The 14,794-nt window shown below is 41.5% G+C and overlaps 1 protein-coding gene across 1 annotated transcript in view; it reads left to right on the forward strand.

Annotated features, from left to right (window-relative positions):
* The window catches only part of Golga5 (golgin A5), a 31,185-nt gene extending 16,902 nt beyond the window's left edge, over window positions 1–14,283 (forward strand). Inside the window, exons 7-13 of the mRNA XM_059279344.1 lie at window positions 321–491; window positions 2,150–2,278; window positions 5,053–5,151; window positions 7,899–8,124; window positions 9,755–9,860; window positions 12,634–12,697; window positions 13,905–14,283. Coding sequence (XP_059135327.1) covers window positions 321–491; window positions 2,150–2,278; window positions 5,053–5,151; window positions 7,899–8,124; window positions 9,755–9,860; window positions 12,634–12,697; window positions 13,905–13,985 — 876 coding nt within the window. The 3' untranslated portion in view covers window positions 13,986–14,283. The remainder of the gene's footprint in view (window positions 1–320; window positions 492–2,149; window positions 2,279–5,052; window positions 5,152–7,898; window positions 8,125–9,754; window positions 9,861–12,633; window positions 12,698–13,904) is intronic.
* The last annotated feature ends 511 nt before the right edge of the window (window positions 14,284–14,794 follow it).

Raw genomic sequence — 14,794 nt, forward strand, 5'->3', positions numbered from 1 at the left:
TGTGGCCCTGGGCTCAGTCTTCGGCATCACAGTATAAAGTGAAGTAAAGTACAAGCTAGGGGCTCGATAGATGGCCCAGTTAAGAGCACTTGTTACTCTTAGAGAGGATTCAGTTCCCAGTGCCCAGGTGGTGGCTTACAACAATCTATACTACTTCCAAAGGATCTGATGCCCTCTTTTGACTTCTGTGGTCACCAGGCCTTATATGGTACACAGATATACTTGCAGGCAAAACACTTACACATATAAAATAAATAAATATAAAAAGAATAATAAGCTAATGTCATCTTTGCTTAATTATACTCTCTGTTTCACAACAGTCTAAAGAAAAATTGATAAACAGCTTAAAGGAAGGCTCCAGTTTTGAAGGCCTAGATAGCAGTACTGCTAGCAGCGTGGAGCTAGAAGAACTTCGGCATGAGAAGGAGATGCAAAAGGAGGAGATCCAGAAGCTGATGGGCCAGATACATCAGCTGAGATCTGAGCTACAGGTAACAGTCACTGCTTAGCATCCCAAATAGTCATTTACCCCAGCTACATCAGTTTGAGGGGTTATGATTCTGTATTTTAGGGGGAGATGGCATATTGAAACAATGTGTTTCATTCTGCTAGAATGTTAGTTACCATGTAGATATGTATCTACAGCAATCTACAGCAGTAGGTGTCTTTTCTGTTGACTGATTGTAACTCCAAGGGGTACCAAACACAGGTGAAGTACTTACCACATGCTGCCATGTACATAAGAGCCTAAATTGTACCAGGAAACAGACAAGAATCTTTAACTATATGGATCTTAAATCCTGCTATTGAAAAGCGAATTTTTGGGGGGCTTTTTTATAAAACTGAAATGTTTCCTGATATTAGCATGTACTCAGAAACTAATTATATTTTTATGCATGGTCTTACAATTGTAGTTTGTGTATAAGTGCTGTGTTTAATCTAAAAGTAACAATCTGGGGATATGACTCAGTAATAGCATGCTTACCTAGCATGTGGGAGCCTTCAGTCCTATTCCCCTAGCCCAAAACAGTAAATTGGGCCATTTAGTCCACATGAATATAGCATCTTTGACATAGGAGAAGGTCTCTGGTGATTGGAGATTAAGTGCAGGGTAATGAACTTTCTAGTCTTTTTTTCTTTTTTAGTAGAATCATTTAAAATTTGTAAATAAATATGAATTCCAAAGAATTTAATTGCATCTAGTTAGAAATTGTGTAGATGCTAAATTTACTCATATCTGTTCAATGCTTTTGGGGTAAGAATATAAAAACAATGTGTTTTAACATTTCACTCCAGCATCATAAATAACACTGATCCATTTTCTTCCCCTGCTCAAGAAATTTACAAATCTGTGTTAGGTCTAGCCAAATAAAGAAGCTGTAAGAGCTGGCAAGCCGGCTCAGCATACGAAGACCCTTGCTGTGCAAGCTTGATAACCAGTTTGATCCCCAGAATCTATAGAAAAATAGAAGGAAAGAGCTGACTCCACCTTGTCCTCTGACCTATAGATACACACGGTGGCAGGCATGCCCCTTACCGTTCATAAACATAATAATTTTTTTAGGTATAAAGCCAGTGTGGTGACTCATGCCTTTAATTCCAGCATTGGGAAGCAGAGGCAGGCGATCTCCAAGTTTGAGGACAGCCTCCCAAGTGCTGGCATTAAAGGTGTGTACCACCACTCCTGCCTTCCTTTTGAGTTTTAAAAAGTGAGAGTAAGAAATATGGGAGACATGAAATTGAGTAACAGTAGTAAAGCTGGAAGCAGCTCACATACTAACCTCAGTGATGTCAGTAGTTATTTTCTCTGTGTGCACATTACCTACAGCCTACAGTGAAACTAATGTAGTGAAGTCTCTTTTGGTATTATACTTCAGCTCTTTGAAAGTGTTAGCTTTTCAGTGGAGGCATGAATGGCCTAGCAAACTACTGGTCACTCAAAGCTAGATGGTTTCTGGACCAGGAAGCTGTGACGTCCTTGTCATTCCCTCACTTCTAGCCAAATTACATAGTGAAGATACCTGATTTGATTCCCGTGACCCCTTATCCCTCTTGGAGCTGCTGAGCCCTGTCCATAGCATGTGATTGTTGTTCAGTATGTGTTGAACAGAACCATTAGTTTTTGCTTTTGTGTGCATGGTCTTCTTAGGATATGGAGGCTCAGCAGGTTAGTGAAGCGGAATCATCGAGAGAACAGTTACAAGATCTGCAAGACCAGATAGCTAGTCAGAAAGCATCTAAACAAGAGCTGGAGACGGAGCTGGACCGGATGAAACAGGTAAGGAGAGGGACCTCCTCCCAGGAGAGCTTATACCCTAACCCTAACCCTGAGTGTTAGTGGTAAGGAGAAGCTTACCAGTTCCTCTTGCTTTTCTGTCTCACCCGCTTTGGTCTGGGTTTTTTTTATGTTTATTCTTATTGTTTATATGAATGATGTGTCAGTATAGGCACATACATGCTATCATCTATGTGCCATTGCTTGCTTGTGGAAGCCAAAGGACAACTTGTGGGGTTGGTTCTGTCCTTCCACATTTGCATGGGGTCGAGGGATTGAACTCAGGTTGTCAGGCTTGAGCTTGTTTTGTTTTTGTTGGGGGGCGGGCTCCTGCCTCTGCCTCCCAAGTGCTGGGATTAAAGGCATGCACCACCACACACCTTCCAACTGAGCCTTCTTGCTGACTGCAATATTGTTTGTTTTTTAAAGGTTTGTTTATTTATTTGTGTGCCTTATGTATCTATGTAGGTATGTGTGCAGGTGTATGTGACTCTGCATGTGCACATGCCAAAAGAGGACGTCAGTGACCTTCTCCATCACTTTCTACCTAGTCCTTTGAGCACTTGTTGTCTCAGCTTAGCTGGAACCAGCAAGCCCTAGTGATCCTCCTGTCTTTGCCCTCATCTACTCAGAGCTGGGGCTACAGGACTCCTGGCTTGTTACATGGATGCTGGGAACTGAACTCTAGTCCTCATAATTTTGCATAAAGTGCTCTTAACTGCTGAGCATTGCTTTAGCCCATGTTTTTGTTGTTGTTTTGTCTTAACAGATGGAAAATGGGCCACAGAATGGTGATAAAACCGCCCAATACTGTAAAATGAGCTAGAGCATAAAACCCAGCATCATCAGCTCAGAACCCAGAATTCTTTCTACTTCCTGTGTCTGTATCCCATCTGTCTGTCAGAGTGTGTGTAAAAACATGAAACAATGTATTCAAGTGTTAACATCTACTTTCCTAGAATTGTGAAACTGCTACTGCTACTTCTAGAAACACCCTTGGGGCCATATTAGCCACTTTTCTTTTGTTTTTTTGAGACAGGGTTTCTCTGTGTAGTTTTGGTGCCTATCCTGGAGCTCACTCTGTAGACCAGGCTGGCCTCAAACTTACAGAGATCCTCCTGCCTCTGCCTTCTGAGTGCTGGGATTAAAGGTGTGCGCCACCACCACCTAGCATAGCCACTTTCTAATGAAAGTGTATGTTCAGTTAGTTCCCCAAGACAAATTATTTTACAATATATTTATTTATTTAGGGATTTCTGTATCAAAGCAGTTGATATTAAACATGCTTTTAGCCACATTTTCAGAATAATATTCTACATCTCGTAGTAGTATCTACTGAGTAGTGACACTGTTGTTAGCACTCACTGTTTTATTTTATACAGTAAAAAGTAACTACCATTCATTGTATAAAAAATTGTTCTTGTGGGCCGGGCGGTGGTGGTGCACGCCTTTAATCCCAGCACTTGGGAGGCAGAGCCAGGTGGATCTCTGTGAGTTCGAGGCCAGCCTGGGCTACCAAGTGAGTTCCAGGAAAAGGCGCAAAGCTACACAGAGAAACCCTGTCTCGAAAAACCAAAAAAAAAAAAAAAAAAGAATAAAAAATTGTTCTTGTGATTCTTAGTGTACCATTCATAAAATTTCTAATTTTATCTTATTTATTTATTTATTTATTTTGGTTTTTCGAGACAGGGTTTCTTTGTGTAGCTTTGGAGCCTGTCCTGGAACTCACTCTGTAGCCCAGGCTGGCCTCGAACTCACAGAGATCCTCCTGGCTCTGCCTCCCAAGTGCTGGGATTAAAGGCGTGCGCCACCACCCCGGCATAATTTTGTATATTTTAAATTCTCTTTACCTTTTTATGTGTATTTAAATTCTTTAAATGTGTTTTTCATTAGGACTTATTATGGAAATAGTACTTAAAATTATTTTGTAACTGTTAAGAGAAAAACCAAGCAGAGACCTGCAAGGCGAGTGTGTTGCAGGTTGTCTTAGTTAATATAATTATAAGATTAGCTGTCCTTTCAGAATTGCATTTTAGGTTATTCAAGAAGCTGCTATGTATTAAAGGGCAACAGTTTCATGCTTGATAGGTGATATTTTCATTTATTATGGCAGATGTTTCCCTGAACCCTCTCTCAAATGCCATTTGTAAACGATGAAGTAGAGGAACATAAGCTGACTATAGCTGTAGGCTACTTAATCGTCAGAGAGCCCAGCCAGATGTAAAGTATTTAATTTTAGGATTAAATGTGTACTTTATTAAGTAATTTTAGCCTTGAATTTGTACAGACTAGAACATGGAAGAAATCTGGTAACACTCCTGGTAAATCTTTACCAGGTTATCAGCCTTGTACCCACTGAGCCATCTCACAGGCCCTTATTTTGTATTTTTAAAAATCATTTATGAACATTATATTACTGACAGCATCAGTCTTTATCATAGATAGCAAATATCTTCCTTAGTTTTTTTATCACGATCAATAGTAATATTCTGTAATAAATCTTATATTCACAAATGATGGCCTATTCTTTCTCATTACTCTAAGGTAAGAATATATTGTATTTCCTGATGATTTATCCTATTAGCATGTATTTCAGAGTTAATGTTTCAGCATCATGCTGACGTGTTGACTTTTCATCAAACCTATCCAAATCCATGTCTGGTCCATTCTATGTGAGTGTGACATGAACTGAGTGCTCAGTATGAGTCAGTGTGAGTTTGGGGCTCTGGAGGTGGCATGAAGCACACTCAAATTGATTTATTCATGCCTTACACTAGGAATTCCATTACATGGAAGAAGATCTGCATAGAACAAAGAACACACTGCAGAGCAGAATTAAAGATCGAGAGGAAGAAATTCAGAAACTAAGGAATCAGGTAGGAATGAGGAAAGTGGGTGTCCTGAGTCACTTCAGTGAGGCCTTCTCTCTCCATTTCCTTCAGAATTTGATGTGAGGTTTGAGCTGCTGAAGATTTTTCAATCTCACACCACTTGAATCTTCATTGCAGTACACTATGGCTTCCCTCTGTAGAAGTATCTTGTAGCTACTTCATCTGAGGTTAGACTTGTCTCCAAAACTGCATGACTTCTGACCTCAGTGTGGGAGTGCTCATTATCACATTCATAACTGTGGTTTCTTTTTCCTAACAAAAATTCACTGATTAATCTTCATAGTATCAGTTGGTAGGACATCTATAAGGTCACGATACTTTTTTATAATTCTGAAAATGTGAAATAAAATAATGGGCACCTACATATACTTTCCACTCTTTCAAAACTATTCTATAGAAGTAGAAAAAGATAAGTCTTAATCACTGTCCCTTTTGTCAAGTTTACAATTTTTTTTTTTTTTTTTTTGAGACAGGATCTCACCTTGCTGGTGTGGAATTCATTCTATAGACCAGGCTGGCCTTGAACTCACTGAGATCTGCCTGTCTCTGCCTCCTGAGTACTGGGATTAAAGGCTTGTACCACCATGACCAGCCTCAAAAATTGTTTTTGTGATGAGGGTAGACAAGGCCTTATGCAATTTAGAAGAAGGATTTCTTTTCTTCCTTCCTTTTTTTTTTTTTTTTTTTTTTTGTTGTTGTTGTTTTGTTTTGTTTTTCAAGACAGGGTTTTTCTATGTAGCCCTGGCTGTCCTGGAACTCACTCTGTAGACCATGTTGGCTTCGAACTCAGAGATCCACCTGCCTCTGCCTCCTGAGTGCTAGGATTAAAGTCCTGTGCAACCACTGCTCAGCTAAGAAGAAAGGTTTCTTAGAGCAGACACAAAAGGCACAAATCATAGAAAAAAACTGATAAATCGAATTCATCAAAATTTAAGTTTCTGCTTACCAAAGGCAGTGCAGAAAAGAAAGGAGGAGAGCCACAGACTGGGAGAGGAGGCTTCCAGCACCTGCTCAGCCTTCCTCATGCTTCCTCAGACAGTGTCGCACACAGCCCAGCTCTGGGAAGCAAACAGCTACCATAAGAATTCCTGTTGACAGTAAGAAGCTGACATACCATTTTGTTTTTGTGGGCAAAAGACTTGAACAGACCTTTTCTGAAGGGTTAGATGAGCTTGTGAGTAGGTCACAGGGTCATCAGGATGAGTCTCACTCAGTCTCAAGACAATGGCTCAGCTTTCAGGAGAGAAGAAGAAGCCTGTGCTGCTGGCTATTGCACAGCACTGGGGAAACTGGCTTCCTCTTTATTTTTTATTATTTATTTATTTAGAGGTAAGGTCTTGCTATTTAGTCCTGGCTGACTTGGAATGCACTCTAATCCTTCTGCCTCAGCCTCCCAAGTTCTGGGCTTATAGTCATGAACCACTATTTCTGGCGGGCAGTTGCCAGTTTCTGGTGAGGTTAGCATCTGTCTTTCCTGTGACTCTAGACGTTTACTACAAATGAAGGTGTATCCCACAAAAACACTTGACATTCGTATTTATTCATAAGCAGTCCAAATTGGAAACAAACCAGGTTTCCCTGCAGGTGAATGATTAAACAAGTTGTGAGCCAGTATATATTGAGGCTGGAGAAATGGCTCAGCAGTTAAGAATACTGGCTGCTCCGGGCGGTGGTGGCGCACGCCTTTAATCCCAGCACTTGGGAGGCAGAGGCAGGCGGATCTTTTTGAGTTCAAGGCCAGCCTAGTCTACAGAGCGAGGTCCAGGAAAGGCTACACAGAGAAACCCTGTCTCGAAAAACAAACAAACAAACAAACAAAAAATACTGGCTGCTCATCCAGAAGACCTGGGAATGAGCTTGATTCCTAGCATCCACATGGTAGCTCACAGTCATCTGTAATTCCAGTTCCTGGGAATCCAGTACTCTCTTCTGGCGTCCATGAGCACTAGGCATGAATAGGTGTGCAGACATGCATGTAGATACAACACCCATACACATGAAATAAAATAAAACAAAATGATAAAAATGTATAGAATGATGTGACAACTTAGCTAAATCTGTTCTTTATTCCTCTAGGACAGTCCACTTACAGGAAACCCAGGAACAGGCAAAAGTAAACTCTGGTGCCAGAATTGAAAGTGGGTTGTGCGTGGTGATGGGAACGTTCTGTTCTGTCCAAAGTTGCATGGCTAGGGGATCACAGCATAGTCTTTTAGGGTGCTACACTATTGAACTGTAGATTTGCAATTCTGTTTAAGAAGTTTGAACTGTGGCCTGTAAACTTGACCATGTCAACTGCAGTAAGAAACATAGTTTATGTGTGTCTTCATCGTCACATGCATTCATAATACAAAACCAGAACAGAGGCCCAGCTTGGTGGCACCTGCTTATAACCTCAGCATTCAGGAGGCTGAGGCAGGATGATCCTGAGTTTTAGGCCAACCTGGGCTATATAGTGAGTTCAAAGCTATAAAAGGAGACCCTATCTCATAATAACAAAGAAGTTAACATAATAACATATGTATACTGTGTATTATATGAATTCCAGGAAATACCCCATCTATTACATTCTCTAACTGCTGATGGGTGGCCTACTGATGTGGTTTAAAGATTACTTCTAGCCAGTGAGAAATCTCTTATTGCTGTAGAGATTTGAAGACCCAGTTCATGTCCTTTCTATAGCATACACCATTGAGCCTGTGAACTGATTAAGTGGACACTTTCCCCTGCAGCTTACCAACAAAACTTTAAGCAACAGCAGCCAGTCAGAGCTAGAAAGCCGACTCCATCAGCTGACGGAGACACTCATCCAGAAGCAGACCATGCTAGAGAGCCTGAGCACAGAAAAGAACTCGTTGGTCTTCCAGCTTGAGCGCCTGGAGCAGCAGGTGCACACAGCCTCCACCGGGCCCAGCAGCGGATCCTCCATTAACATGTCTGCAGTTGACAGTGGTGAAGGTAACCCTAGAGAGGAGAGAGCACAGCAACAAAACATGATTCTGAAAAATTACAGAAAGACCATTTTTACTAAAAGGAATTTTCTTCAGTGACTCTTTTCCTGGTGTGAGACTTGGTTCCTGTGCTGTTAGTATAATCATTAGAAAGATGTAGATTGGACTAATACCTCACAGCTGTTAGACTTGGAGAAAGAGGGCCTGGGATTGGGAAGCATGTTGGAATAAGAAGATACGAGACAAGGCAGGAATTTGGTAGCTTAGAAATTTCAGGACACTTAAAGGGAATGTGTATTCATGATCCCTTAGTAAATTAGTGTTGATGTCTGTATTAATTTGCATGTTTGTCCATGCATTTTAATTATGACAACAAAATCTTTTTTTTTTGGTTTATTGAAATGAAGATTTTAAAATGCATATTCAAAAAGAGTATGTCAGCACCAATATCGATAGGTCAGAATTTTAAATTTACAATCTCATAAAACCTATATGCAGTCATGGAGCAAATCTCTCAGTTCTTTGGCTTTAACATTACTTTAAAAATTAAAAAATTTAAAGAGGATGCCATGTATAGGGATCAGTTGGAATTTAAGTAGGGTGGCCAATGGAAAATCCAGTTGAAAAGTGACACAAGGGTGTGATAAAGTTCCAAAGGGTGTGATAAGAATATGAACTGTAAGGAGGCCCAGAGGAAAAGTGTTCCAAATAGCTGGAAGAGCAGGTGCCCTGATGATTCAGGAACAGGAAGGAGGGAGGCAAGGTGAATTCAGAGAGCTTGGAGAAGGCTGCATAGACCTATTTAAGGACTTCACTCTAAGTAAGGTAGGGATCTGATTTGCGATGTCTCTGGGTGACTCAGACCTGTCATGGTGATGTGATCCAGTGGTGCAGCATTTGCTAACATGTAAGGGTTTTACCTCAGCAACAAAAAAAAAAACAAAAAAAACAAAAAACCCTTAAGCTTCAGAGGGCTAAGAGCACAGGCAGGCAGAGAGGCCAGGGTGCCTTTGCATTAATCTATGTAAGAGATGGTAGTTTTGATCAGAGCGGGATTGGTGGGGGATGGAGGGCTGTGAGAACTTATTTGAAAAGCATGCTGGCAGAATTTACTGAAAAGCTTGCAAGAAAAGAGTGAAGGATTTGGGCCTGAGTGGATGGAAAGGTGGAGTTGTTATGTTCCAGAATGGGAAGACATCAAGAGAAGGAGTTTGCCAGAGAGAAAAAGAGACTGAAATCATCATAGTTGGTACATGAGCTTGATGCCCTTAGTGATGCAGAAGAAAGAGATAAGCAGCCGGATGGCTGGAGTGGGGTGGGGCTGGAAGTGCCCATCTAGGAGCCAGCATCCTCAGTGCTAGGGGCCCACTGGCCTCTCTCAAAGCCAAGGCCCAGGAATGTTGACTCTTGCAAGCACCAGATGTTGTAAACTTTTTAGTAGCTACTAAAATTTTGTGGAATTGAAGCATTTTCTGTAGTTGATCTGTGTTAACGATTTTTTTCTACTCTAAGGGCAGTGCTTGGAAAGTCTGCCTTGAGAAATTCTTCCTCATATGATATGATACATTTTCAATTCTAGTTTTCTTAGAAAGTCAATTTTGGTATCAATATGTTAATCTGTTCTCTTATTTCAACAGGGACACGCCTTCGGAATGTTCCTGTTCTTTTTAACGACACAGAAACTAATTTGGCAGGAATGTATGGAAAGGTTCGCAAAGCTGCTAGCTCCATTGACCAATTTAGGTAAGCAGTGCCACTCAGGATGAGTGATGGCCACAACTATTTTAATAATGTCTTCCAGTTGGCACAGCCACCCTGAGTCCATTGGGGCAGAGCTAACATTTAAAGTGACAGTTCCCTTATTCCTTTGTGGTACTCCCAAGCTGTGAAGTTGTCTTAAGCAGTCTGCCAGTGCTTCAGCATTATTGAACATTATCAGTCCTGGCTGGCCTCTCCCAACAAACTACTAAGAAGCTGTCATTACCTAATTTGAAAGAGATAGATCCACTTCTTTTTTCTTTTCTTTTCTTTTTTTTTTCAAGATAGGGTTTCTCTGTGTAGCCCTGGCTGTCCTGGAACTCACTCTGCAGACCAGGCTGGCCTTGAACTCAGAGATCTGCCTGTCTCTGCCTCCCAGTGCTGGGATTAAAGGCGTGCGCCACCATGCATGGCTGAAGCTGTCATCACTCACTGAAACCAGTCCCAGCACCAAGGAGACAGAGACAGGATCATTTGAGTTCCTGAGGTCAAGACCAGCTTGGACCACATATTGAGACTTTCTCAGAACAACTCACTGAGTAATAAATGAGTCCTCTGCTCATGAGATAGTGTCCATGTGATGTGTTATCTAGTACTTCATCGTGGATTTGAAGAAAAGATGCTGCAATAGAGAGCTGAACAATATTCCTTATAACTTGTTTTAATATGTCCATAAGTAATATTTAGAATTTATGTTATGTATTTACATACAGAATTTTTATGCTTGCAAGCATCCACTTTATAAAGAAAATATTTTAATAGTTTACCTAGAGCCTTGATGAACTTCATATCTAAAAAAACCTCTAATATGCCAATTTTCCTGTTAGTGTTTATAGTTAGACATGGTCTTAATGAATTGTGTGATAAGAGTAATGTTTTCTTAGCCTTTCTGAGTCAGAATAGAGCTGTGGTGTTTTGTTTTCTTTTTAATTGCATAGATTTATTTATTTAGAGGAAACTTTTTTAGTAATTGTTTTTAGATTTATGTATTAAGTGCTGTATCTGCATATACACCTGCAGGCCAGAAGAGGGCAGCAGATCCTATTACAGATGGTTGTGAGCCACCATGTGGTTGCTGGGAATTGAACTCAGGACCTCTGGAAGAGCAGCCAGTGCTCTTAACTGCTGAGCCATCTCTCCTAAGCTATGGTGTTTAAAAAAAAAAAAAAAAAGCCAGGTGGTGGTGCACGCCTTTAATCCCAGCACTCAGGAGGCAGAGGCAGGTGGATCTCTGTGAGTACAAGGCCAGCCTGGTCTACAGAGCGAGATCCAGGACAGTCAGGGCTACACAGAGAAACCCTGTCTCAAAAAAACTTGGGGGTGGGGATTGTTCCTGAAGCCACAGGACTGTAGTCACTGTGTGAATAAAGTGCTTGTATTCAGCATAGACCCTAGAAAACTTAGCTGCGGTGGTAGTGCTACCAGCAGTAAGACAGAGGAAAGGGATGTTTCCTCATACACACATCTTGATAAGGAAAAGCCTGCAAAGAGCTGTGAGCAGTGAGGGTGGCTGGCTGCCACACTGCCTCTACCACGGTCACTCAGATGTCTGCCTGAGGTGGTTAGTTGGTTTGTTTGTTTGAGGCAGGGTCTCTCACTCTGTAGCTCGGGTCTGGAACTCACTGTGCAGTCCAGGCTGGCCTCAAACTCACAGAGATCCGTTTACCAGTGCTGAGATTAAAGGTGTGTACTGCCACACCTAACCCTTTCTGAATCCCTATGGTTTAGTCCTCTTGGAAAAATGTGTCTATGCAGAAGTTTCTAGATTAACCACTTCCAAGTAAATGCTTGAACTGAAGTTTGTTTTTTTTTTTATACCTATGATTTCAGCATTCTTTTATTATTATTATTATTATTATTATTATTATTATTATTATTATTATGTATCTAGTGTTCCATCTGCATGTATGCCTGTAGACAGGCCAGAAGAGGGCACCAGATCTCATTACAGATAGTTGTGAGCCACCATGTGGTTGCTGGGAATTGAACTCAGGACCTCTGGAAGAACAGCCAGTGCTCTTAACTGCTGAGCCATCTCTCCAGCTGAACTGAAGCTTTAACAGCTAACTCCAAATAACAATAGAAGTATTTGTTTGATCTCTTGTGTGGTCATTTTAAGTAATCATGTGAGTCTACAATTAAACCATCCTTCTGTGGTAGTCACATGAATAGTTTGATTGATGCTTTAAAAAATTAATCCCAGCACTTGGGAGGCATTACCAGGTGGATCACTGTGAGTACGAGCCAGCCTGGTCTATAGAGTGAGATGCAGGACAGGCACCAAAACTACACAGAGAAATCCTATCTAGGGGGCCGGGGGAGGGAGGGAGATACTGGATAGGCTGGGTGGTGGTGGTGTATGTCTTTAATCCCAGCACTTGGGAGGTAGAAGCAGGTGGATCTCTGTAAGTTCAAGGCCAGCCTGGTCTACAAAGCAAGTCCCAGGACAGCCAGGGCTACACAGTGGAATGCTGTCTCAAAAAACAAAAGCAAAACAAACAAACAAACAAACAAACAAAACAACCCATTGGATATTAGCCAGGTGGTGGTAGCACATGTCTTTAATCCCAGCACTCCAGAGGCAGAGGCAGGTGGATCTGTGAGTTTGAGGACAGCCTGGTCTACAGAGCGAGATCCAGGACAGCCAAGGCTATAAAGAAAAACTCTATTTCCAAAAAACCAAACACACACAAAAAAGGATGTTAACTCAGGAAGATTTGCTTTGAATATAATCCCTTTTTCTCACCTGTTTGCACAGTATTCGCTTGGGAATTTTTCTCCGAAGATACCCCATAGCACGAGTGTTTGTGATTATCTATATGGTGAGTAAATGTATTTAAAAAGTAGTGCCACACTTGATTACTGTCTGTTGTTTCGGCTGCTAATCTTATTCATATTTTACCAGTTAACTTTGATAAACTTTTCTCTAAATACATTACAAGCTAGCCATTTATTACGTTGAGAACATACATTGCTCAGAGGCTTTTCCTGAAGATAAAGTTAACTGTAATGTAGTTTAACAGTCACCTCCATTTTTAGGTCTAATGACAAAAATACAGTAGAGAACCGCTGATTTAATTTTTATCTTACTGCTATAAAGTTGCTCTGATTATTTTCATGTATTTTACTTTATTTTTCTAAAAGGATCTCAAGGCCAATTCATTTTCTTCTGGGTATTTTAGTTGCACAGAACCAGTTGCAGAAATTGGGGTGCTATTTCATGTGTGCTGTGCCTAAAAGCCACTCACTGTACTGAGCAGGGGTGTCTCTTAAGAGATTAGGCTGACTTAAAGGCTGTTTTCTTAAGAAAGAGAAACCTGCTTTGAAAAGAAATTTCTATGTGATCCACTAGAGGGAGGAGTCATTCCTCTAAATAAAAAGCTTTAGGAAAGGAGGATGGGTGGGGAGGAAGAAAAAAGAAGGGCATCAGAAAGATTTCAGAGTGCATCTCACAGGGCCAACTGCCCAAGCGCCTGCCACCATGAGTGTTGTGGGTGCCGGTCAGCATTAGATGCTGTGTGTGCTGCCTACAGAATTTACACATCCAACTGATGGGACCGTTCATAGTGCCCCAAGGGAACCGGGAATTTGTCACTAATTCAACCTCTGACACTGACATGTTGCTCCTGTCAAGTGTGCTTTCCCATCTCTTCACCAAAGCTGGCTAAGCTGTCCTCAGAACACCAGTCACTAACTGTCTCACAGGGTCTTGCCAGCCAGCACCTGTCCGCCTAACAGTGCTTTCCCAGCTCTGCACAGCCATCCGCTTGGTTGTTCCTGCAGATGCGACAAGTCAGGAGTGTTGGTGTTGGGGCCTTTCCAGCTAGATCTGCAGTATGTATGCAGCTGTCTGTTCACCACTGGTCATTTGTTTTTTTATTCAGCCAGTAAACGTACCAAGCCCCTGCTATGTTTCAGACCTTGTCCTAGAGGGTACAAAGACAAGGCATGGTCCCTGTCCTCCCTGCACAGTCAGTCCTTAAAGACTGATTGATTGGCTGACACATGAATTATTTTTTCTCCCTCTAGGCTTTGCTTCACCTCTGGGTCATGATTGTCCTGCTGACTTACTCACCAGAAATGCACCATGACCAACCGTATGGCAAGTGAACTGAGCCGCTGGTTCCCAAGAGTGCCTGCCATTGTCCAGAGCTGGGGTCTGCAGAAAGACCAACGCCTAAGACTGCTCGGAACAGTGCACAAGATGCTTTCCTCACGGAAAGCTTTTAATCTTTAAGTTATTACTCTGGTGTCTGACTCTCCCTGATTTCCATAAGAGTCTCTAAATGCAGACAGTAATTGGACAAATTCGGCTCTGCTTTTTCTGAGTACAGTTAGTTGCCCTAGATATTGAGAGAGAGAGACAGAGAGAGAGAGACACAGAGAGAGAGAGAGACACACAGAGAGAGAGAGACACAGAGAGAGAGAGACACACAGAGAGAGAGAGAATGAGAACCCTGGGGGTTGTTGCTCTGTACAGACCTTTCTATATTTTAGGTGACACTGATTATGGGTTATAATCAGGGAAACTAATTGTATTTAGGGATAAAAATAAAAAGATTTCTTTTTTAATAACTTAGTGTGCTTTCTATTTTCATATATTTAACTGCAACTATTTAATTTTTGCATATTAGGTTCCTGGTTGGTATAACTCTTTTTTAAACTACGTAAATAAAATACACTGTGCGTTTTCCTTTTTTTAGATAATGATTTTCTAGAGAAGACCTCTCCAGTGGTTAGTGACATGGCCGCAGTCACTAGGTGACTGTGGTGTTCCCCGCTGCTCTCCTTTCTGCCCATGTTGTCCTCCTTTTCCCCAGCCTGTGTCTCAGGGTTAGTTCATGGGGGTTGAAGCCTCTGCTTGTAGCATGTGGGAGATGTCTGTTCACCAGCGCTGTAGCTGGGTACTATAGTGAACC

This window comes from Peromyscus eremicus, chromosome 14, assembly GCF_949786415.1.
Source record: "Peromyscus eremicus chromosome 14, PerEre_H2_v1, whole genome shotgun sequence".
NCBI lineage: Eukaryota > Metazoa > Chordata > Mammalia > Rodentia > Cricetidae > Peromyscus > Peromyscus eremicus.